The following is a 25,881-nucleotide window of genomic DNA, read 5'->3' as shown; positions in this document are numbered from 1 at the left end:
AATGCAGAACACACACCAAAATGTGGTGCTTCAAACCCCTTAACTAAAATTAAAAATAAAAATAAAAATAAAAATTCAGATATTATCCATAAGTGATTTACATCCCCACCAACTGAAGAAAACCCACAAATGTTTCAAGAATCAAACTTTCTAAGACGTTTTTGGGACAGCAAAGTTATAACCCAGAAAACGAACCTAAAACTCAGCAATAAGAGAAATGATCCCAGGTGGGGCTGCAAATTTACCAAATGGAAAAGGAAAAAAAAAAACCCAGGAATTTAGACAAACATTTCAGACGGCTGATGCTTCAGTACTTCTTAAAGCTGCGATGCAAAACACCATAAAGACCTGAAGATCACAACCATCTCACCAACTTCTTCTCTCTCTCTCTCTCTCTCTCTCTCTCTCTGTGAGATGACCCGGACTTCAACTCTTTATTCAATCCAGTTCACGAACAAATAACTTTATTAACTTAATCCAAATTTTTTAATTTTATCTATTTGAACCCCATCTCAGATTTTGATAAGCCCTAGCCTCCTTCTCCAAATTTCCCCTTCTCACCCAAATACCCTCTTTCCTCTTTTCTGAAACTAAAAAAACCCTTATTCTCTAATGTTAGGCGATTGAAACGAAGTGTGGCCTAAAGCTCGTAACAGAACATCAATAATCCTGACGGAACGGGTAAAGTAAGACCGTTTTTAAAAGTGTGGGGGGTATTTTGAGACGTTTCAAAACACATGTGGTAATCTGAGACAAGTCTTAAAGCACATGGGGCATATACATAAATAAGCCTTTAAAATAAGATGAGAAGAAATAATATGTGGAGAGGGAGAGAAGAAAAGGTGGGTTTTATTCATGAAAGATGCGGCTAGCTGGGAGAGAAGAAATCTCACTTTTTAAAACTATTTCAAATATGCCCACAAATGTTTCAATAATTTTGTTGTGACCCCAATTTTTGTTTTAACATTTTCAAAATGGTCCCTACCTTGTCTTGACTTCAGTTGACCGTGTCCAAAAGTGTCTTGAACGTGTTCAAAATGTGTCTTCACTGTTGACCCGTGTCCAAGCTGTGTTCTCGTGTCAAACACGCCGATACTTCAGCCTGATGAAGTGTTCGTGCTACATAGATATGGAGAGAGGGTGGGAAGGGCTCAGTGTTTTTTGTTTTTTTAGCTTTTCCTTTTTTATTTCTAGTTTCTTAAATTTGTTTCTTAATCACAGTCTCGATGGGGTCAAAAAAGTTTCTTTTAAGTAGTGTAAGAGTGAGTTCACCGTTGAATTTACATTCAACGGTGAATGACCACAAATATTTGGTAATTCAACGGTGAATGACCACAAATATTTGGTAATTCAACGGTGAATGACCACAAATATTTGGACTTCTGTAGGGCAAGAGATCGGGACTGTGCTTAATCAAAAAGGGAGCCAGGTGGCACATTGGCACCAAATTCAAAGTTTGGATGGAATGTCGTCAAAATAAAAAGTTTGGGTGGCAATTGGACACACCCTTAAGACAAAAAGGGTTACGCTCCCAATTTTCCCGCCAAAACAACCCTCATAAAAAATCCTTCTCCACAACTCGAATTTCCGCAACAGAGCACCCAAAAATGGTGTCTGCGACTCCGGCAAGAAACCCTAACCCTACCCCTAAAAGCTCCAAAAATGGGTACCAAATCGGAGGTCTCCAGGTGGAGTTCCCGTACCATCCGTACGGGCCCCAGCTGGCATTCATGAGCAGGGTCATCTCCACTCTAGATCGAGCTCACAGAGACGGCCATTGCCACGCATTGCTCGAGTCTCCTACAGGGACTGGCAAATCGCTTTCTCTTCTGTGCTCTACTCTCGCTTGGCAACAGAATTATAAGTCTAAGCATACGTACGCAAATCTCTCGCATTCCAAACCCGACCCGAAGGCCATGACCGATCCGACAGCTCACGGCGGTGGCTTTGTTCCCGAAGAGGAACCTGCAAGTGCGTACTATTGCGAAAAACCCTAATTTTTTTCTTTTGTTGTTGTTGGATTTTCAAGATTGTGGTTGCTGATTTTTGATCATGGGTTAGAGTCCTGTGTCAATTTCAAAGAGTCCACTCAGTTTTAATTGCTATATTTGTTTGATTAATTGATATTGTGGAATTAAATATGTAATTACCTTTTTTAATTTATAGGCGTTCAACTATCAGAAAAGCCCAAGCCATCCCAATTTGTGGCAAATAATAAGGATCAAAAGAAGCAGACAACGCCTACCATATACTATGCATCGTAAGTTGTTTACTTATTTATTTTTATTTTTTTTGAACTAGCATTTGGAACCTGCTTCCTTTTCATTGAGTCAGCCTTTGGAAAAGACAACATGAAAGATGTTAGAAACTTAGGAATATTCTACATCTCAGCATATGGCGTACTAAACTAGATGCTTCAGGACTTGTTTTACATGTAAAGTTACATGGATTGACCCCTTTGATTTATTTATTATTTTACAAGTCCAAGTCCAACAGTAGAATTGAATAAACACGAGCTTTGAAGTGCTATTGTGTCAAATTCATTAAACTAACATAACTGTCTTCTCTTTTCTACTGTCTGTTTTAGGAGGACGCATTCACAAATTTCTCAAGTCATACGTGAATATCGGAAAACTTCCTACCGGGTGCCTATGGCAGTGTTGGTAAGTTTAGTCCATTCTTTTTATGTTCATAATTAATGTTGATCTCATCTCTCTATAAAGATTTGGCATTAATGAACATTAAGATTTCCAATGACCAGTTTCAGCACTCTGAGTTTACACTTTTTTTAACTGAAGACAGAGAAAAGTTTGATGGAAACTGGAACGTGCTTCCACCCCCTTGAAACCTGTTGCCTTTCGGATTTTTCTTGTTATCTGCTTTGACAGGCTTATTTGAATGTTGAAGTTTGCATGCATCTCTCTTTGTAGAATCTGAATATGGTCACATGAAGAATGCTAATATTTCTCAATATGAATGTTTTGGTAACAAAATATCAAAGTCTCTTTACCTACTCCCCAAAATGCAGTCCATATATCAGAAAAAAGTATTAAGCTCTTCTATAACTTTCTTTTCATTTAAAAAATACTTCAAATAATGTTGCTTTGCGTGTATACTCATAATCATGACTAATTTTCTACCATTAAGGTTGGTGCAGTCTAAACTTACAGTAATGATGGACAACATCTTTCTTATTTGCATGTTTGGGTTTCACCATTTTATTTTATCCAGGCTTCAAGGAGGCATTACTGCACAAATGCACAAGTGCATGGGAAAGAGAATATTGACGAAGAATGGTGCACTGTTAACAGATCTTTGATTTATTCATTTTCCTTTCTCCTCTTATTTTTCTGTCTAAAATCTGTTATTCGAACTTCGCAGTAAGCATCTTTTGAAGAACCAAGAGGTTGGATGTCTGGAATTTAAGTAAGTTATTTAAAAAAAAATTATTGTATACTGCCCTTATCTTATTTGTGTTTGCTCACACTGCCGATGTAGTTACAAGCATACTCCTTTTGAACAATGTAATTAGGACTGTAATCATTTTGAAATTTCTCTTGCAAACAGAAACGTACAAAAGGTCAAAGGCCATGCATCCCTTAAGAAAGGAGGCTGCCATGAGGCCCACGATATTGAAGATCTTGTAAAAGTTGGAAAAGTTGTGAAAGGTCTACTTTGTTGTTATATGTGTAGCATGTGTCATGTGTATACTGCTATGGTTACATCTCACTGAGATTCTCTTTACTTTTCAGGCTGTGCATATTATGCAGCTCGTTCTTTGTCAGACGATGCAGAATTGGTTTTTTGCCCATATAACTACATCATTAATCCAGTCATTAGGGGAGCAATGGAAGTAGATATTAAGGGATCCATTGTTGTTCTCGACGAAGCCCAGTATGTTGTACCACTTCATGTATATATTATTTTATTTTATTTTGCACCTTATTCACTCAGTTTCTGAGAAAATGTTATTAAAACAAATATATAAGCAATCTGAATTTCAGTTTTAGACTGATTGAGCTTCTCTTTGTTTTCCTACATACTTTCAACTTCCAGGATAGATTCTGTTTGACTTTCCTTGCATGTCTTCACAAGCATATTCATGAGGCAAATGCAGACTCAACATTTTCCAATGTCCTGTTGTACTAGATAGTAGAAATGAGGAATTCTATTATTAATATTATGCATTTCCCTGCAGAACATCTATCACCTCTATAAATGAAAATATTTTTTATTATTAGGTTGCAAGATTCTCCATTGAAATATCGAAGGTTTTTTCCACTTGGTGCTTCAGTATATGGATTCTTTTTCCTATGGGATACAAAGTAAAAGGAGATCTTTCCCTATTTTATTTGCTTAAAATTTAAATTTCCTGAACTGGTTTTAACAAAGAATATCTTGCTTTTGCCTTTGATGTCATGTTTGCAACATAGGTGATATTACTGCATGTTTAGAGCGGCAATTCTCAATTAAAGCTCTGAAAAGAGAAAATTACATGTTTTCCTTAGTAATGGTCTTTTGTTCATTTTTTCCCTTCCATTAGATGCAAGCCATTAGGTGCTAAAAAATGTATCCTTTATTACTTTCTCAAACGGTCTTCTCAAAATAACTTGGTTTCAGCAATATAGAGGATGTTGCTCGTGATGCTGGAAGTGTCGATATTGAAGAAGACATTTTGCACAGTAGGATACTAAACTAGTAATATGTATTTTTTTTAGATGTCACTTTCTGTTGCTTATATAGTGGTGATACGTTCTAAAAGAATTGCAGATGGAACTGGAGCAGCTTTGCCCAGTGGATGTTTTGGTATACCAACCTTTATACGAAATGATACAGGTTTGCTTTCATACATCCTGCTTGCAATCGTTTCAAGTAACTGACTGTTGTGATTCTTTGGTCATTAATTACTGCTACATATCTATAGGGCCTCATAAGTTGGATTGAGCGAAAGAAAAATAAGTTGGAAAAACGTGAATTTCAGCACTATGTCTCTTGGTAAGAATTTTGGTTGACATGTTCATCAATTACCATTGATCTTTAATATATCATCAATGAATATTTTCAAGTAACTGTTAAAACAAAATAATGGTTCACGCTATACTGTGGTAAAGTTAAATTTGCTAGTTTGTAATAAAAAAGAAGTAACAGAGTCACCTAATTTCTCACCTGTTCTGTTAATTATCAAATACAGTTCATTTTTAAACAATGATTGATAAGGTGAAAAGTTTTAATGTTCTTCAGGTTTGGCAATCTAGCATTTTGAGTAATTTAGACTGAAATTGGTTTTAATTTCTTTAATTTTAATTTTAACTTTTTATTTGGGTGGGGTGTTGGTACTGCATGTCACAGTTGGACTGGTGATAAGGCTTTGAGAGAGCTTCAAGAAGCTAATGTATCACAGCAGTACTTCCCAATCTTACTTGAATGTGCCACAAAGGTATTTCAGTTATAAGAGTTTCTGATGTTCCATACTGCTTTTTTCTATGTGTAAAGTGTGTTTCTTTGTCAGGCATTCAAAGCTGCAACAGATAAAGAGTCAGATACACCACATTTAAGTGGCATGGCTGTTGTGACATTGGAAGGTAAAGCCTTAAAAAAAATTTAAGTTTAAATGTCCCAAGTGTACCCTGACTTTATATATCAGTTGACTTTCTTTGATAATGTCACACAGGATTGGTCTCTTCACTCACTTACTTTTTTTCAAGAAATGGGTGTCATATGGTTGATTATCAGCTTGCTTTACAACGATATGTTAAAAGAGAGGCTGGTAAGCAGTTAATAGAGCTGTTATCTGTTTATCTTTGAGGACACTGACACCTTCCTGGTCATTTTTTTAATAGAAATCTTCTGTCTACTAGTTTATTTCTCATACAAATTAATCATGTAGTTAGTAAAGCAGAGACATGGTTCAAATTTCGTTTTCATATATATTTTTTAATTGCATTTATAATGAAACAGAAAGGTAACAATGATACATAAGAAGAGGGTAATGATTGGGTCGGTCTCATAATGGTATCAGTGGATGTTATAATTCCTCTTGTTATGCTATCAATCATCTCTCTTTGTGAGCTGCAGTTTGATAAATGGCTTCTGATATTGTACCAGGATCTTCTGGGGACTGGACACATACCTTAAGTTTGTGGTGCTTGAACCCTGCTGTTGTGTTTAAAGATATTGCTGATCTTTCATTGTCCGTCATTTTAACATCAGGGTTAGTATAGCGCAGGTGATTTGTATCACTGTATATTTATGACAATTTCTCCAAATGAATGTGCTTGCCTGTTTATACTTGTGAAGTTGTGACTGACCACATATATCTGCTTCTACTTGTTTGGTTTCCTACATCCTTGCTTCTGTTGCAATGCATGCCCCTAGGTAGAATAGTTTTTACAGCAATACTACGTCTGACCAATCATCTTCGAAATTAGGACTCTGTCACCGATGAATTCCTTTTCATCTGAGCTTGGACTTCAGTTTGGAACAACGCTGGAAGCTCCACATGTAATTGATGTTGAATCACAGGTATAGTAATGCCATTTTTGTTCCTTACTAATAGTTGATTCTTGCTGGTTGCATAGCTCTGGCAGTTACAAATTTTCAGCCTTTTCACTGCAGGTTTGGCCTGCTGTTATTTCTACTGGCCCGGGTACCTTATCATTGAATGCAAGTTATAAGACAGCAGATGAATATGCCTTCCAGGTAATTTGGAAATATTTGGAATTGATTCTGTAATTGAATTTCAATTCGTGCTTTTCCCCTTTGTAAAATAATATTTTTGTTGTCTGTTATTGTGAAGGATGCACTTGGAAAATCCTTGGAGGAAATTTTTAAGATTGTTCCAGGCGGCTGTCTTGTGTTCTTCCCAAGTTATAAGCTGATGGGAAAACTATGCAAGCGTTGGCGTGGAACAGGACAATGGTCTCAGTTAAATGAAAAAAAGAACCTTTTTGTTGGTGAGGCCTTTTCTGTTCCCTTACTCATTCCTTAGCCTGCTTGAGCAATTATTCCTTTAGAAATTCTCTTTAAGATTGTGTTTTTATACTTTATTTGTCTCATGGTTAGTATTTTTGCATGGATGTAAGAGTGGAGCTCATTTTACATTGGTCCTTTTGTTGATATTTCTTTATTGTTACTCTGTTGGATTGTGATTGCTTAGCTGTTATTTGTTAGTGCAGAGCCAAGAGGAGGAGACCAGGAGGAATTCGATTCTGTTTTGAGGGGTTATTACGATTCAATTCATCAGGGTAATAAACCAGTTTTTCGGAGAAAGAAAAGTGCCAACAAGACATCGATCAAAAATCACTTTGCTGGAGTCCAGTGTGCAGGCAAAAATAACACTGATGGAGCTGCTTTTCTTGCTGTGTGCCGAGGAAAGGTGCGCATAATTGTGGTCATGTAAATAGATATTGATAGGTCGTATTTGTTCAGTTTGTGCATGCTCAATTGTTATATTTCTGCTTGCAGGTTTCAGAAGGAATTGACTTCACAGATGACAATGCTCGAGCGGTGGTATCCTTTTCGCTCTCATTGAAGTGTTTTGTCTTTTGTCATGTGATTTTTATTGTTTATTTTGTTTGGGAGGAGAGGAGATGGATGAGTTTAGACATCATAATTTCTGGTTATTTGGTATGGCTAATAGAGTAATACAGTGGTCACTTCTTTTATATAATTGTCTATTTATCTTAACTATCTCAGATAATTGTCGGCATTCCATTTCCCAACATGTAAGAAGCTTTCTTTTTATTATTCATGTTTTGGAGCGGAAATGCCTTACATGAGTAACAATTGGCTGATTGTTCTCAACTTCTTTTTAGAAATGATATTCAAGTTGCCTTAAAGAAGAAATATAATGATACATATAAATCATCCAAAAGCCTTCTGAGTGGGAATGAGTGGTACTGCCACCAAGCCTTCCGAGCTGTAAATCAAGCTGCAGGTATACCCTAAGGTTTCAATTTTTTTCCATTTTTGTTTGGAGTTTTCTGTGCACCATCTGATTTTTGTTTATTTTTCAAATTCTGTACTAACTGGCTTTCTACTTTGTGCAGGACGTTGTATTCGCCATAGGTTTGACTATGGAGCTGTCATCTTATTAGGTAGGCTTCTTGACCATAAGTTCTTATCTCTTAAAATCATTGATGATTTTATTAACAGAAGATATATTCACCTGCAAATATTTTGCATTACGGGTTTAAACTCAGTGTCAGCTAAATATTATCTTGGCTTTTTATCACAAATGGTCCTTAACGTTTAAGATTTTATCACGAATGGTCCTTGAGGTTTTTTTGTGACACTAATAGTCCTTAACGTTAGGGCTTTTTATCACAAATGGTCCTTCCGTTAAAAATTCTGTTAAGTGTCTGATGTGGAAGACAAGTGGAGCCCATATTCCAATCACATTGTGACATGTGGATGGAAAAATAATTAAATAATTTTTTTTTATGAAAATTCCTTTTTTTTTTCTACAACTTTTCATCTCCCTTCCTCTACTCCATCTCTCTTCCCCTCTGCCCTTGCTCTCCATCCTCTCTCTCCCCCTCTGCTCTCCCTCTCTCCCCCCTGTCCTCTCCTTCTCCCTCTGTAAAAATAATAATATAAACCATATATCTTTCTCCATCTTTGTATAGTGGTATATAAATCATAACCCACAATCCCCCTTTGTTTTTTTCTTGCCCATTGCCTGCCACCTGCAAGAAAAAATTGTCTTTGGGATTCTTTTATTAGTCTCTGTTTTTTTAACACAGCCACCCGCAAGCCGCAACCCACGCCCAACTCCCCTACCCTCTCCCACTGTATTTTCTCTCCTCCTCTACTCTACCCCTCTGTTTTTAATTATTTTAAGTTGTTTGAAAAAATATTTGCGTAAAAGGAAATGTGAAACTACCTTGTGCAAGTGATTATGCAAAATATACAGAGGGAGAGGGGTGGGTTGCGGGTGGGTGGGCATGGGGTGGTCGGGCTGTAGAGGCAAGGAAAAAACAACAGAGGGAGAGGGAGAGCACAGGGAGGAGAGAGGGCAGAGGGGAGGGGGAGAGAGACAGAGAGAGAGTGGATTTTCATTAAAAAAAATATATATTATTTATTTATTTATTTAATCCACATGTCATGATGTGATTGGACATGTGGGCTCCACTTATTACACTTAACAAAATTTTTAACGGAGGGACCATTTGTGATAAAAAGCACTAACGTTACGGACTATTAGTGTCACAAAAAAACCTCAAGGACCATTCGTGATAAAATCGTAAACTTTAAGGACCATTTGTGATAAAAAGCCTATTATCTTTATGCAAGCTGTTTTTGAAGCTCACATTTGACTAACTTCAGCCTCATCTTTTGTACTTTTTGCTATTAAATTATTCCACGTTTTTTTCTTTTCAATTTTTTTTTTCCAGCTGCTCACAATGTTAAAGGTTCTTTAAACAGATGTTTTGAAAATTTTCTTTTTCTCTTTTTGGGTGTAGTTATTAATATTTTGCTGTTTCCATATCTACCTTTTAATATTTTTTCTTTATCAATTTAATGATTATTCCAAGCAGACGAACGCTATCGGGAAGAAAGAAATACCGCATACGTGTCAAAGTGGCTAAAGAAATCCATTAGACGGTATGAGAACTTTGACAAGTCATTGGAGGAATTAAAATCCTTTTTCAGTGATGTCAAGGTTAGCTGCATGTTCCCACTATTTTTCTTTTCTCTAATACTACTTTTCTTATTGCTTTTAGTTGGATGAACAATATGAAGTATTAACAAATTGGTTAACCTTCATACAGGAAAGGGTAAGCAATAACATGGTTAACGTATCACAGACTTTTGAGACTAAAGAAGAAAATATTCATTCTATGGGTCAAAGTGAAGGATTTACAAAAGTGAAAGAAAAGAAATTGAAGAAATTTGATCCCTGCGAACAGCCAGAGAATTCTGAGATGAAGCATGATGCCCTGCTGAAATCTCAAGATGCTTTGGAAGTTCAGAAATTTGTGCGAATAAATGAGGATGCGGACCATAGCAAGGAAATTATTGATCCAGAATGTCGTCTTCAGAAAGATTCAAGGTAAATGTTGCACTAGTTTCTCTACATTAAAATTCATGATTGCTCAAGTAGAGTTAATAGCCTAAAATTAACTAGTTAAGGACACGAATAAGTCTGCTTTCAGGGCATAGGAAGTACCTATTCTAAATGAGTATCCCTTACTAAAAACTAAGCAATATTGTGCGAAATCCATTGATAACTTCTAGAGTTATTTTGATTGATTGTGAAGTTTTCTAGAGTCTCTTTATTTTTTATCAATCTAGATGCCTTTTAGGTGTTGGCCTGGTTTCTGGTTGTGTGGTAATTGTTTGTAGTTGCTTGATTTGAAAGTTTCCAACCAAGTTTGAGTTTCCCTAACTACTTAATCGGGGCAGCTAGAACCTAGCTATGTTGTATGGTTTAAGGGCCTCTTCACTAGGCAAAGAAAAAAGCCAAAATTGTTTTATAACACTAATTCTGCATTCAATTTTCTCGCTCTAGGAAAATTGCCCACTCCATTGTCACTGTCATCTTGATATTTGGTATTTGTCCCCTATGATAAAGTCATTATAAAGGAAGTTTTAATGGGTTTCTTTCTGAAGGCCTTTGAGTTTTAACAAATCTCAACCCATGAGCTTCATGATCACAAATTATATGGCTCAAGTTGAACTCAGGCTGAGCTCTATATGTGTGTTCAGACTAAAGCTTGGCCCGGATTCTTCTTAGTCAAGTGGATTTGGAAGGTTCAGTTTAATGTCTTCTTAGGGTGAAACATTTCCTACACAATTAACCTTGTCCATTTCTGGGTGGAAACAGAACCGTGGAAGTCATATATTCATGTCTTCTTTGTGGCATCCATAATAGTGAGTTACATGTGGATAATGATCTAGATGGATTTGATTAAGACAACTTGTATGTAGTTGATTCTAGATAACTAGATATGTTATGATATATCTTCCCGCTGACAAAGAAATTATTAAACAGTTTAATCTCTCACATAATAAAAGCCATTTCTTTTCAGGTACCCAAAGCCATCTTTGTTTACGGCATTCTCTGATGCAGATCCTGACATTTCCATTGTCCAGGAAACCCCTAATATGGATGGTATCATTTCCACATACAGTCCAGGGTACTTGAATAAGGATGAGAATTCTGGTTCAACTTCAAGCACAATTGAGGCCTCTTCTGACTTTACAGATCATTTGTCATTTCAGTCAGCATCCTTAACCAATAGTAGCAAAGCTTCTCCAAAAGCCCAGTGTGGCTTTGCAGCTACTCCTGAAAAGAATGTGAATTTGAGCATACAGAGCTCGATGCTAGAAATAGACTCATATTTGAATTTGAGTGTAAATTCTCATACCCAAAAAAGGAGAAAGTCCATGTATTCACCGCTGGCTAACTTTGTTTGTGGACAGTGTGATGCTCCTGATTCCAGAAGCCCTGATTCTACTAGTTCCGTAAGATCAATGGCAACTATAGACACAAATCGCCGAATTGAATTTAGTGTTGAGACTAATTGTTCAGGACACAAATCCAATGTTCCTCATGTGCTCACAACTAGTAATTTGGTTGCTTCATCCATGTCCGTTGTTTGTGTAATGGACAAAAGACTACAAATTTCTTGCTTACTCTGCAAAACTCCATTGGGCCTTCCTGAGAATCATCTATATCTAGCATGCTCAATAACTTCGTCATCGAAATTTCACTTAGAATCTCTTCATAAAGAAGTATTGAAGTCTCACACTGGGAACACATCCACAGGCATACCTGTTATCATAACTGACATTTCATCAGTTGATCAGCGACTCTGCAACAGAACTTCTGAAGGTGCTCCTCGGCAGGGTATATGGTGTGAAGAAGATGGTTGTGTTTTCAGTACCATCTTCTGCCCCTTCTGCATTAGCCACAGTAATTGCCTTGGAGTACAGGTCATGGCGGCTAACGCATCAAATGTTCATTTACTGAACAAGGTAGGTTCTTTTTAAATTTTACTGGTCACTGGATTGCATGCTGCTACACTACAAAAAGTGTTTTCCCATTGTGCCTGAATCTTGCAGTCTTTTGGATAGAAGTTATTGTTGAGTATCACATTTCAATGTAAATAGGATTTCCACTGTGCTTACATCTTTGCAATCTGTTAGTATTAAAGCGTGGTATATGGTTATTATTAATAGCCGGGATTATTTGGTGTCTTCTTTTCTCCCCTGACTTATTGTTTTGTTGGTTTTCTAATCGAACTGCAGATGCTGTTTTACTTAGATCAGTTGCATATTCAAAATCTTGAAGCGTCTAGTGACAGGGCTTCAGAAGAGAAAGTAAGTTTAAAAATGGTCTTACAATATATTGGGTCATGTTAGTATGGTAGATTTGGTAATAATGCTAAAATGAAGAAGTAATAATTTGAATCAACTGACAAAGGCAAGGGAGACGCAGGACGCATGCAGTCTCCTTTATGCAGTTACGTTTTAAATGTCCAAGATCGTCTAATTAGCACTCCTCGTATGTTGGCTTGTAGGATATCTTGCCTGTTGTTGATCCAAGCTTGGATAAAGCTTCTATTCTAAATTCCTTTGATAAATTCTCATACTCCCCACTAGAGCAGAACACGGGAGGCTGGAGGACTACAAAATCAAAGGTCAGCAAATAAGGAACATTTTCCAATCTGATGATTATGATGCATTCTTTCAGGCCAGATGTGATGTTTAATTTTTCTAATGGTGACAGCTTAAACTACCCAAAAGACGCTTACTTCCTGAAGCAGAGGGTTAACGACAGAAATTGTCTTCATATCTGATTTTGTTACACATATCACCCAGGAGATGCCAATGTAGATGTGCTGCCTCACATGATTTACAGTGTGAATATGAAGCTGAGACAAGGTGTTGTTTGTTTATTACTCAGGCAACATTCAATCAAAAGAAGAAAAAAAGAAAAAGAGAAGAGAAAAACTAGCGAGGCAATCTAGGTTCTTGTAAATAAACTGTATTTCTTTAAACTATTGTATACTGCATTAACTATAGAGTTTTGTTATGACTAAAGTGGCAGCAGTTGATTTTGTATTATGCCGCTCGATTTTGCAGTTATGAAAGTGAAACCGCTGACCAGTTTCTGTAGCTGCATTTTTCTGTAGTAAAAGAAAGGAGCTAGTTTTCCCTCATTTCATATCAAACTCACTCTTTCCTCTTACAAATTTACAATTACATAAATATGATCCACCAAGTCAATTTGCTTCTTGTAGCTGTAATGCAAATCTTCGATATTTTTGGTTGAAAAGTATCTGAACTCTTTCGTAATTTTCACCTGACTTCTTTGAAAGTTGATGGTCAATCAAACGCCACAAAAACGAGTCCTGAATTAGAGATCAGCTGGTTTGAACGCTGGGTTATTTTGTTGTTGTACTAGGTTGATAGCTGGTTAAAAACTTGAGTGTTAAAGCAATATGTATGCTTTTCGAAGGTTTAATATTTTATTATTTACCCTCAAATTTTCGAACTCATTTCAATTATAGATGGAGACCTGAAAATTCCTAATATGAAGCATCAATAGACAGCAAGATCAAGTTTTCTGTGCATGCATTCTATTCTAACTTGTTATTTGATTCATAGAATTAGAGACCAACTGCATATCAAGGTATCGCATAATCAAGGCTCTTAGCATGAAGGTGATTGTCTTGATTATGTTATAGTTTGGTATGACACATTATATCGTATGATAATCATACAATGTTTGTTTTAAGTCAAACATAGTAGATATTCTTTCTAACATGTCGTAATTTGATGGTGGATCATCTATCCATGAGTTGGTAAAAAAAACAAAGGAAATCATCCATCCATGAGTTCTCTATTCATATTACTTGTGAAAATCACAGTTTGACGCATAAATAAAAATTTATGTACACGTATCAAACTACAGAAAAAGATGAGTTTTTTTTTTTGGTCAATAAAATCTGAGTTTTTTGAAGGAGACAAATGTTTTTAAAAAATAAAAAAGTGAATTTTTGCCATTTTTCATCTCGCATCTCCACTCACCACTCTCCTCGTCACTCTGTCACCGTCTTATTACATGGTTGATCTGTTGGTTCGCTAACCATTTGTATCTGCTGACTCCGTTTCACTTTCATGGCGTTTCATGGTGCTTTGCATTCGCTGCGATCTCTCGGCAGGGCGCCCAGGTACCCTTTGTCTTACCTTGTTCATTCACCAATTTCATCCTCTCTCTTTTCAACCCTTTACGCTCAATCAAATTCATTGCACGATGAACATCGGATCAATAACCAATCTACTCTTGACGAAAGTTTTGTTCTTGATCAACTCTCTAATCTGCTGCCAATTTCCCGTAGTAATAGTTCAACTGCAACCCTATTTGAATCCGGTAATTCGGATAAGCAGATAGAAATTAGGGCCGTTGATGGATTTTTATTGCCCGACGAGAAATTACGTGGGGTTTTTCTTCAGAAATTGAGGGGTACGGCTGCAATTGAGCATGCTTTAGACAATGGTGGTGTGGATTTGAGTGTTGATGTTGTTGCACAAGTAGTGAATAAAGGGGGTTTAGGTGCAGAAGCAATGCTTGTATTTTTTAATTGGGCGATTAGGAAGCCCACCATAGCTAAAGATATCGAAACTTACCATATAATCCTCAAAGCATTAGGCAGAAGAAAGTTCTTTACACATATGATGCAAATTTTGCATCACATGGGCGCCCAAGGTATAAGTCCCAATTTAGAGACCATATCGATTGTAATGGATAGTTTCGTGAGGGCTCAACATGTGTCTAAGGCAATCCAAATGTTCCGAAACTTGGAAGAAATTGGTTTGGAGTGTGATACTGAGTCTTTGAATTTGCTTTTGCAGTGTCTTTGTCAGAGATCCCATGTTGGTGCTGCAAATTCGTTTCTGAATTCAGTCAAGGGGAAGATACAATTAAATGGTAATACATATAATATTATTATTGGAGGGTGGTCAAGACATGGAAGAGTTAGTGAAATCGAGAGGATTTTGGAAGCAATGGTAGCAGATGGATTTAGAGCTGATAGTTCAACTTTCAGTTTCATTCTTGAGGGTTTAGGGAGAGCTGGTCGTATTGATGATGCTGTTGAGATTTTTGATAGCATGAAGGGGAAAGGTTGCGTGCCAGACACCAGAGTTTATAATGCTATGATTTCTAACTTTATCTCTGTTAGAAATTTTGAAGAATGTGTGAGATACTATAAGGGTATGTCGAGTAATAGCTGCGATCCAAATATTGATACTTATACCAAATTGATTGCTGCTTTCCTTAAAGCCCGAAAAGTGGCTGATGCACTCGAAATGTTTGATGAGATGTTAGGTCGAGGACTTGTTCCCACTACAGGGACAATAACCTCCTTTATTGAACCCTTGTGTAGCTATGGTCCACCCTATGCTGCTATGATGATCTACAAGAAAGCAAGAAAGGTTGGATGCAGAATATCACTGAGTGCTTATAAGCTATTGCTTATGCGACTTTCTAGGTTTGGTAAATGTGGAATGTTGCTAAACATTTGGGAAGATATGCAGGAATGTGGATATGCTTCAGATATGGAAGTTTATGATTATGTAATTAACGGACTTTGCAACATAGGGCACCTTGAAAATGCTGTACTTGTCATGGAAGAGTCTTTGCAGAAAGGCTTTTGCCCAAGTAGGCTTGTTTATAGCAAACTAAACAACAAACTACTTGCTTCAAATAAAGTAGAGAGGGCTTATAAGCTATTTTTAAAGATTAAGCAGGCTCGTCGTTATGACAATGCACAGAGATTTTGGCGTTCTAAGGGATGGCATTTCTGAATTGACATCTCAGCAGTGGCATGTAATGATGCGTTGTGTGCCCTTTGTTTTTCCCTCCTACAGCAAGTTATGGACTTACCCACTGGAAGAGTGTCTGTTCTCACTGGCAGATCCACCAAGGGGAAAAAGGGGTCTATTGACTCCATGGTTTAATTTGCGTCCCACGGATTCTAGGTGTCTGCCCCTGTGGTTCTTGCTTTTGTTCCCTAAGAGGCGTTTGACAAAATGCCTGAAAGAGGGAACTATGTTTCCTTGCGGAAAAATCTACGAATGAATGATAGGCAACGTCACTTAACCCCCATGAGGACTGAGAGCTTCTTCATATTGCCTCATGAGGAAAAATTCCAGGATCCCTTCTGGCTGTTCTAGTAAGCATGTCTGTGACCCTTTAAATTATTTGTTATATTGCCTGCTTTATACAGTAAGAATGCTCTTACTTTTAGCATTCACAAATTTCAATCCAAAATATATTGTTTTGTTATTAAATTAATCCAAGATTTCTTTTTCAAATTTTTCAGTAGCTCACAATGCAAAAGGTTCCATAAACGCAATTTGTTTGAATTTTTTTTTCCTTATCGGGTTTATTTATTAATGTTTATTGCAAGCAGATGAACGTTATCAGACAGCGGGTGTCAAAGTGGCTAAAGAAAACTCATTAGTGGAGTTAAATTCCTTTTTCAATGATATCAGTATTTGCTGTATGTTCCCACTTGTATTTATTTATTTTTTTCTGATTCTTTTTCATTGGGCAAACATCGAGTATTAACAGATTGATTAACCTTCTTGCAGGAATGGTAACCAAGAATATGGTTACTGTATTACAGAGTTTTGACCATAATGAGGAAACTATTCATTCTATGGCTCAAAGTAAAGGATTTAGACGAGTGATATATTAGATATTGAAGTTTGATTGTTTCAGACAGAAAGAGACCTCTAAGAGTCCTGTGTCTTGAGACCTCAAAGTGCCCTGTGTCTTGGGACCTGTGCTCTTGCCTTGCCTCTGACTTTGTCTTGCCCTAATTTTTTTAGGGTTTTCTTTTACCTCACCGTGTCCTTGAACTTGCCGTTTATTCTCTGCAATGTCGTGTTTATTCTCTTGCTGTGTTGTCGCATAATCAGTGGGTGATAAGAAAGACACTAAGAGTGATGCCATGGCTCTAGATCTTCCAGGGTCATGAGACCCACTCATGATTACTCTTCGCCTATCACTGACAAGTTGGATGGCGCAAACTTTGCCTCTTGGTCCGGAAGTGCTCAATTGACAGTCACTGGTAGTGGTACGGTGGGATATATTGATGGAAAAAAGACTGCTCCACGAGCAAATGGTGATGCCTATTCCATGTGGGAGGAAGAAAACCGGTGTCCAGTATTGGCTTCAAGTCTGTGAGTGTTCATAATGACAGGGCAGATGTGTTCATATTTGTTGAGGAACTTGTTGATTTTGCAGTATGCTTCTCATTTGTGGTTTTGAAAGTGAAATCAGTAACAAGTTACCTGCTTGTGCAATACCAATCTTCTATAGCCTTTTAAGTTGATTAATGTTACATTACAAGTAAGATTCTTATCTATAGTCATGTCCATCGCTGAAGAATGAGCTAATCATTTGCCACTTTTACCGGAATTAATCAACATAGTTGTTCCTGTTAACCCTCAAATTTTCGTAATTTTTTGTTTGAAAGTTAGAGGTTTGAATGATGCGTAATAAAATTCTAGTCATGATTTGTACTTGTTTTGAACATAGCAATTTTTGTTTTATGCTTTTCCATGTAGATGCTCATGCCTTGGGCTTGTGTGAAAAACCTACAGGAAAAGTTTCTGAGTTTCCTAATAACATACCAGGTTGCGCAGTTGCATTTGCCCCCGTCAGGTATTTCGACTAGGAATTTAAGACAGCAATAAGGATTTTGTTTTTCTTTCTATTAGTTTAAGGGTTGGCTCCTTAAAACTAAGGGGTAGTGCCTTCTCAAAGCAAATGGGATTTTGACACTTGTTAAATACCAAAACTAAGAAAGTTAAAAGAATTTCACAAAACATAAAAAGTTAAATGAAGTTGACGAGTGCCAAAATCACGTTGTTATGAGGAGCTCCTACTGAATTTTAAGAAACCAAGCTTTACCCTTCGCGGAGGTACTATTGATTGAATAAACATTATCATATGTTTCAAAACCATTTCAATGAAACATGGGACCTATTGAACCCAGAAAAAGGAAAAATAAAAATAAAAATCTTACGCCCCAAAGAATATTAGCAAAAATATAACTTTTTTATGTATACATGTAAATGTTTGCTAAGTAACGTGTGTTTCATATGTTTCATCCACAAAAGCCTTCTCTACTATAAAATACTGTCCATTAAACTCAACATGATACGATTATATTCAAGCACAAAAATAGGGAAAATTAACAGCATCATCCAACTACTTCAAATCTTCAACCCGATGGTAATGCCTTTAGATCAGTGGAACGTCCATATTACCAATCAAAATTTCCAAATCCTGCAGAGAATAAACAACCATTTAAGAAATAAGAACAATATTTGTTCAAAGATGTCATAAGCATGCTTGTGCATGTAGTATTGTATCTGATTGTAAGTGCGACGCAGGCACGTGATTCCATTGTGTTACACTCACAATATCAAAACTGCTAGAAGATCTTATCCTTTCTATCAGACAGCGTATCCAAGAGAAGAAATTCAGTACCTAACTCGGGACTTTGAAGGTACATATTTTCCGCCCTCGGTGCAGAATTGTCAAGGGACATGATGTCCTCTGGTTTTGTCTTTTCATCCCTGGGAGATTCAACTTCTGGCTCTGCTTCTGATTCTCCATTGTTTTGTGCTGGCACAGATTGCTTTCTTTTTGAACGAGCTCTCCTGTTCTGGAACCAGTTGTAGACATTTGTTTCAGATATCTGGCCATGTTGTGTGAGTTCCATGGTTATCTCTTTGATCTTCTGCTTGCATGGAGTTCCAGTGCCTTCCTCGAAAATCCGCTCAAGCATTTGAAGTTGCACAGGTGTTGGGGTCCAGCGCTGCCTTGCAGTTATCTTATGGCCACCAGATGCCATGAATGGATCACAATAAAAATTCCCCAGTCTCATTCCTGAACCAGAAAAATCGATGATTATGGAAGGTGGATGCCCATACCAAATAAAATAATTCATTTCTGCAAAAACACCTTCACAAAATTGACACAATTTTGAATATTTGTAAACAATAGAGTTTGGCTTTCACTTTCGCTTTAGATGCCATAATTAGTCCAAATTAGGTGAATACAATCAAATGAAAGAGAAGGAGACACTGATTCTTGGGCACCACACTTAGAATTAGAAGAGTAACAGCAAGCTGTTTTAAAGAACAAACATGTTCAAACTACCACGGAATCCTCTCACATTTGAAATGAAAAAGTTCATAAACAAAGAAACTGGGGTTGAACATTGATTCTAGGGCAGTTATCTTCTGGTCACCGGATGCCATGAATGGATCGTAATAAGAATTCCCCATCCTCATTCTTGAATCAGAAAGACTGATGATTGTAGGCAATGGAAGTCCAGACCAAATACAATAATTTCTTTGACAAAACTCTTCACAGATTGACATAAGTTTGAATATTTGTAAACAAGATAGGTTCACTTTCCCTTATACTTTCATGTCATAAATAGACCCAGTAGTCCAAATTAAGTGTTTTATGTCATAATCAAACAACAGGGCAGGAAAAGGTGATTCTTGCGCACAATACTCAAGATTAGAAGAAACAATGGAAATTGCTCTATGAAGTTATGAACCATACGAACCCATATATGCTAAGGACAGGGAAGATGAAGAATAAGAGAAGAGAGTGGAAGCAAATGGAGCAAATGCGCAGGAACTGCCGGACAATTGGTACATAGAGAACCCAGAAATCAGAGAGAACAACTACACCCAGAAATCAGATACAAATTGGACAACTTAAAAGGACGAAGAAAAAGAACGGAAAACAAAATGGAGTTTGTATAAAGGCATCTAAATAATAGCTTTTCTTTTACTTGACAAAATTTAAAGAACAGAAACTAAGTACATAATCGTCATATGCTTCACCGAATTCCCAAAAAGAAGAAGAAAATGAAACAATAAAAGTAAAGCAAAAAGCATAAACCCCAAATTGGAACAGAAATCATCAAATCTCATGAATTAAACCCATAAAATTACGCCAACAGGAACATTAATGATCGATCAACCATGGCAATAGCAATTAAGAAACAAACTCAATTGTATTGTACCAACAAAAAGCAAAAAGAAACAAACCCAAATGAGAGAGAGAGAGAGAGAGAGAGAGAGAGAGAGAGAGAGACCAGTAAGATCCTGTTGAGCAGTGACGGCCTTGTGCATCTCAACAAGCTGCTCACAAATGGTGGCGTAGACAGCGATCTGTCGCCTCAGCAGCTCCATTTGCTCGTCCGTCATCACCTTCACGTACAACCCTCCATTCCCATTTCCAATCCCATCTTCTGGGTTTTGCAAATGGTGGATTATTTGCTGTTGATTCTGAATCTGCTGCTGCTGCTGCTGCTGCTGCTGCCACTCCATCATTCTTGCTTTCTACTTCGCTTTTTCTTCACCTAGCTTCAGCGTTGGCTTTGGCTTTAGCTAGCTGCTCTAACCATTTTCTGACTTTGTTGCGTCTTTGATTGACTCACTGACTCGCTTTAGAGAGAGAACTGTAGAAGTATAGAAATTGGGAGTAAAAGTGAATGGGGGAGCAAATGTTCTTCTTCTCGAGTCAATGGTGTCAGAGGAAACCTCCAAAAAGTGAAGTATTGATTGAGGAAGTTAAAGCGTAAACAACGGAATTGGAGTCGCTGTATTTTAGCATGTAATTGCTGCGGACTTTGCAATAATTTCCAGTCCGTTTGCTTTTCGAAACCAAATTAGATGCCAAATCATGTGTTATATGCCACCTCATCAATTTATGTTAAGACCAAGTCCTAGGCCGAAAGCCAAAATTGGGAAATTTTCCGCTAGATCAGCTTCTGTCTTAGTTTAAGAATTAAGAGCTTAGGAATGGATATGAAATTGCATTCTCATATTTGGTAACCGCATTATTTGAAATGCAATATCTAACTCATGAGTATGAATGAATGAACTCCCTCCTCTGAGAATTTCATATTTTAAACATGTTTGGTAACTGCATAATTTTTGCACAAATGCCCAAATTTTGAAATTCTTATTTAAATGCCGTATATAAAAACTCCTTATTTGCCAATTAAGACAAGCCTATGGTTTAGGAAGCTGCTCTTTCTTCCCAATGTAACAAAAGAGAACTATCATTCGAAGGAAAAGTATTTTCGGGAGAATACATTCGCCACCCTCTTAGAACAAGAAAAAGTATTCAAGGCTTGCACAGATGAGGATGATATTTCCAAGTTGTCGTTACTCTATTTAGCAGTCTTCGTACTATTCGGTACTCAAAAGCATGTTAACATGGATATGAGATTTTGGAAGTAAGTTGAAGATGTGGTTGAATTCGAGAAGTGTCCTTGGGGGCAATGTTATATTCAAAGACGCATTAGTCATTGTCGAAGGATCTTTGTGATGAATTACTACGAAATATAGGACACCCTCCTCTAAAAGGTACGACAATGACAAGAAAAATCCGACCATAACATAGCATAACCCATTACCCCATCCCCTACCAAGTGCACATTAGTTCAAGTCCAGAAGATCCATTAACTTGGTCTTTTTCCTTGCTACATGAACCAGGCTGTGATGAACCATGCCATCTCCACTCCTGTTCAGAACTTGCCAAACACTAAACTCTTCAATCTCTTTTCGAGTGAGTTGTGGTGAGACGAGAGTTGAATAATTACGAAACATTTCGAAGTCGGTGTTGAAAGTTGACAACTATTTCATGGTTGAATCAAATGAGAACATTTGAGAAAAAAGTATTTCAGGGAAAATACACCTATTAGTAATAAGGTTTATTACTAGTTTATAATTAGGAAGCGGCATGCCTCTACAACGGCTTTTCAGATAGCCAACTTGATACACACATGCCTAGCAACTAAGCCTGAAGAGCACCCCACCGCAAATGAAGTTTTGGAGCCATTTGAGGTCATTAATGTTGTGCGCGGTGGAAGTAGATTTCACAAGATAGCCACATATGAAACCTAACACAACAAGAGCAAGTTATGGCAAATACAGAAATCCAAATAACACAAAGGATTTATACTGGTACGGCTACTGGCTACTGTAGAGGTGTCAAACGGGACGAGCTAGTCTAGCACGACACGAGCCCAGCCCGTTTAAATGAGGCACAGCATGGCACGAGCACAAATATTAATTGACCAGGATCAAAAAATGAGGTCCAATGGACCGGGCTTGGCCCAAGCCCGCTTCAAGCATGGCATGAGTCCAAGCCTACTTCAAGCACGGCCCACTTAACATTTTTTTTTCTTTCTCAAAAGTCAAAATGCAATCATTTGACATCTAATGTCATTGTTTATATGTTTTTATTTTATTTTTATAATCATAAACATATGTTTGATGTCTTTCGTTTTAGGGAAATTACTTGGGGCCTTAATTAATTAAACATATCAACTACAAATTAATTAAACAACATTGGACTTGATATCTAATCAGTACATATGACATATACGCTTCTCTTATAATCAAAGCAAGACATTTCTTCACATATAAAACAATAAGATGTTTAAAGATGAAAAGTTGAAGTGGACTTTGTGGAGTTAGACAGTTTTTGCCCTCCGCCCTTTCATATTGTTTGAATGTTTGATTGATTAATGTTTTCAAATAGTTCATAATTTCTTGCCTCTAATTATATTTTTAATGTTTATAATTTGAATTATCTAGTGGAAAAAAAAAATCAAGTGAAAAAAAATCAAATTAAATGGGTTAGTTCTTGGGCCCAAGTATGGCACGAGCACATGCCCAACCGGCTCGTTTCAATGTGGACATGGGCTTTGGGCCGAGCTGGGATCAATGATTTTACTAATTGGGCCGGCACGGCATGGCCCGATAAATTAAATGGGCCGACCTAGCCTAGCACGAAAACGTTAAAAGCACGAGTTTAAATGAGACGGGCTGCCCAGCACGGCCCATTTGACACCTCTAGGCTACTGTATAGCCTATGTCCAGTTTGAAGACGGCGAGGAAATTCCACTAATAACAAAAGGAGCCAAGAACAAATCTCATATTGCTCACAGAGAAGAGACTCAAAAGAGAGCTATTACAGAGAGATAAAACTACTACAAACATAAGGGACAAAATAGGAGAACCAACCCAGAAGTACAACTAATGTGCAACAATCGAACACAAAGTTGCATCAACCTACACACAAATGCAAGAGCCTTGATCTCTCACCAAATTTGTTGTTCTACCTGAACACTTTGAGTAGCCAAAGAGAAGCTTACCTCACTCTCCCACAAAGTATTCAACCCACCAAGGTCAGACAAGAGGATCACTCTTCAAATACGTGCTTGCCTTTTGTTTCTCTTACAAATTTGGTGCAACACCACACTAAGAGCAAAAGAAACAGTTTGAGCTCTTTCAATAGTGTTATGTGACACACACCAAAAGTCAGAACAATATGTCCTTATGTATTTCACACGGCTGCCATATCTTCCAAATGGCTTCTCTAAGAAGACTCCAAAGGAATGGTTAATAACAGTCCAAATCACCAAGTGACACGGCCAACTAAATGACCACACATCCAATTGGTACAAATTGGGCCAATAAGTCAACAATCTCCACTTGGCACAAATTATACCAAGTAAACAAAGTAGAATCTTCCTCCAACGTCTTCCTCTGAAAAATATAGAACAAACTCAAACCGGAAAGTGTCTTGATCATAACAGAAGTGATTCAGAAGAAGAATTCTAGCTTCTCCAACATCACCAACAGAATCAAGCACACCTTAACAAAGCTGAATGAAAGTGCCAACATGCACTTTACAAGATGCTTGAACGTCAAGCTCCACATGCTCAGAAACACCAAGCCTTGAACTTACACCAACAGTCCAAACAACAACCAGATAGCAGGGACATACAGATTCACCGAGAAGTCCATAGACCAAATAGAGTTAGAAAACATATACCTTGTCTTCTCCAAAAGGGATCCAAACAAATGTTCTGCAAATATATGTGGTGTCTCCAAAATAGTGTGGTGTATCTCTATCCAGATTTCACAAAACCTATCATATGGCCTCAAAAGGTATACACCGAATCAAAACCTAAAACAGAAACTGATGAATAGGCAACATTGTAGCACCAATAACTATGTTATGCCGAAATACATAAAGGTCACCAGGCAACTCCACATAGCACAACGAAAGCATCTATACAAACTCTTGAAACTCCAACATGTGCATTAAACTAATAGCCTTGAGAGTAGAGAGTACCCAAAGACACCAGATTCCTCCCCAAATCTGGAGTACCCAAACATCGAATCACATGACAAACTTAAAGTTTTCCACACGACATTCGCAATTGCACAAGCCTTAGAGGAATTATCAAAAGACTCATATTATTTGTGTCTTGGGAAATCAACTTTACAATTTCCTTCCTTGTGACAATAGTTGCATTTGCCTCTCCTTGTCCTAGACTTGGATAGCAAATTTCCTCCACTACTGCTTGAACCAGATTCTCTACCTCTGCCTTGAACAACCAAAGCATCAGATCTTCATTCGAATTTTCAGACATTCTGTTCTTCAACTCTAGTGAATTTAGAGAGGCCTTAACATCCTCCATACAAAGTGTCCCGATCATATAACATGGTTTCCACAAAATTTCCAAACAAATGAGGTAAAAAACACAGCAATATCAAGCCTAATCCTCATCATCAATTTTAATATCCATGGTTTTCAAATCCATAATAATCTTCTTGAATTCATCAAGATGGTTTTGAATAAGTGTACCTTCAGACATATGAAGAGTGTATAAACGTTGCTTCACAAACAACTGATTGGTGAAGGATTTGGTCATTTACAAAGTCTCAACCACCTCACGAAGAACTTTGTTAGATGGCTGCAACTACATTGCAGTAAGTGCCCGAACCAAGATGTCATACTTATCATCATCGGACCACGTCGCTGGCAAAGCTTCCTTACCTTTTAGCACCTTGAGCATTCCCTGTTGCATTAACAAGGCTATCATCTTCACATGCCAAAGACTGAAATCGTTTATTCCCTTAAACTTTTCAATTTCATATCTTGTCAATATATTTCTAGGTTTCATCACAAACACAAAACCCCAAGTCAAAGCTGAAGCTCTGATACTGCTTGTGTGCACGATGGAAAAGGATTTCACAAGATGGCTAAATATGAAACCTATTGACAGGACCTGACCTGGATTCCCCCTCAGAATCCATGACGAACCCTGCTTTTCGTCTGACATCTACCCGATGTTGGACCCACTTTACTAAAAAAACTCTGTAACCCTAATTTAAATGGATAACCAAATCGACTTCTACCGAAATTTTGGCCGAGTCTCCCCTTTAATTGGAACAATTCCCAAATTACAGTACCTGCAAACAAGTACGAAACTAATCCCAACTTCCAGCATGCACAAGGTAAATGCACACACAACAGTTAATATTAAAGAAATGGGCCTTGAAGGGAATATTGTGGGAATGGTGTTGTCTAGAGATTTTTAAAAACTCTACAACCAAACTTTGAGAGTATAAATCACTTAGCATGCCATATCAAATATGAAATTAAAGTAAGGGCGAAAGCATTAAATAAACTGGGGATTCATGCAAGTCTCATTTGGTCCCAATCTTTATAAGTCTATGAAAGAGTGCACTAAAGACTCTAAATCCTATTTGAGAGAAAGATAAGATGTTCATACCCTTGGAGGGAATCTTGAAACCAAGAATAGTGTTCAAGTAGAGGGAGTGGTCCCTTTGTTGTTGGCTCTCTCTTTGATGTTGATTCTCCACCTTGTAGCTCTCCAAATAGGTACAAAGATATGCACCTCCCCAAAGCTCTTCACCAAGGATTCAATGGGATGAGAGAATGAGTAGGCAACAAGTGAAGAGTGGTGCTAGCACCTTCACTTGATGTGATAGATCCAA

General features: G+C 37.4%; 3 protein-coding genes across 5 annotated transcripts; 2 read left to right on the top strand and 1 right to left on the bottom strand.

Moving 5' to 3' along the window:
- Positions 1-1,234: 1,234 nt before the first annotated feature.
- Positions 1,235-13,074, top strand: LOC110768166 (uncharacterized). Its single transcript, XM_021971853.2, has 28 exons — positions 1,235-1,971; positions 2,167-2,260; positions 2,588-2,663; positions 3,232-3,296; positions 3,382-3,426; positions 3,568-3,668; positions 3,753-3,894; positions 4,621-4,682; positions 4,763-4,836; positions 4,925-4,995; positions 5,350-5,437; positions 5,510-5,582; positions 5,672-5,767; positions 6,106-6,211; positions 6,429-6,522; positions 6,616-6,699; positions 6,797-6,953; positions 7,176-7,375; positions 7,465-7,509; positions 7,696-7,724; positions 7,815-7,936; positions 8,049-8,096; positions 9,540-9,664; positions 9,774-10,054; positions 11,034-11,982; positions 12,256-12,327; positions 12,528-12,647; positions 12,737-13,074. Exons 1-28 carry the CDS (start codon positions 1,461-1,463, stop codon positions 12,779-12,781), a joined length of 3,975 nt encoding a protein of 1,324 aa, XP_021827545.2. The 5' UTR covers positions 1,235-1,460; the 3' UTR covers positions 12,782-13,074.
- Positions 13,075-14,008: 934 nt separating this feature from the next.
- Positions 14,009-17,474, top strand: LOC110768181 (Pentatricopeptide repeat (PPR) superfamily protein). 2 transcript variants are annotated; one of them, XM_021971868.2, is made up of 3 exons: positions 14,009-16,187; positions 16,428-16,517; positions 16,609-17,474. In XM_021971868.2, the coding sequence occupies exon 1, from the start codon at positions 14,131-14,133 to the stop codon at positions 15,817-15,819; it is 1,689 nt and encodes a 562-aa protein (XP_021827560.2). In that variant the 5' UTR covers positions 14,009-14,130; the 3' UTR covers positions 15,820-16,187; positions 16,428-16,517; positions 16,609-17,474. The 2 variants fall into 2 exon arrangements, with proteins under 2 accessions (XP_021827560.2, XP_021827562.2); XM_021971870.2 differs by having other exon boundaries at positions 14,009-16,195.
- Positions 17,475-18,061: 587 nt separating this feature from the next.
- On the bottom strand, positions 18,062-20,680 carry LOC110768171 (WUSCHEL-related homeobox 8). 2 transcript variants are annotated; one of them, XM_021971855.2, is made up of 3 exons: positions 20,148-20,672; positions 18,518-18,919; positions 18,062-18,313 (listed from the first exon to the last, which is right to left on the bottom strand). In XM_021971855.2, exons 1-3 carry the CDS (start codon positions 20,383-20,385, stop codon positions 18,291-18,293), a joined length of 663 nt encoding a protein of 220 aa, XP_021827547.1. In that variant the 5' UTR covers positions 20,386-20,672; the 3' UTR covers positions 18,062-18,290. The 2 variants fall into 2 exon arrangements, with proteins under 2 accessions (XP_021827547.1, XP_088109801.1); XM_088253675.1 differs by lacking the exon at positions 18,062-18,313 and having other exon boundaries at positions 18,447-18,919; positions 20,148-20,680.
- Between the last annotated feature and the right edge of the window lie 5,201 nt (positions 20,681-25,881).

Source organism: Prunus avium, chromosome 5 (assembly GCF_965620075.1).
Source record: "Prunus avium chromosome 5, drPruAviu1.hap1.1, whole genome shotgun sequence".
Classification (NCBI taxonomy): Eukaryota; Viridiplantae; Streptophyta; class Magnoliopsida; order Rosales; family Rosaceae; genus Prunus; species Prunus avium.
The sequence above is the reverse complement of the archived record's forward strand: the minus strand, read 5'-3'. Positions and strand labels throughout refer to the sequence as shown.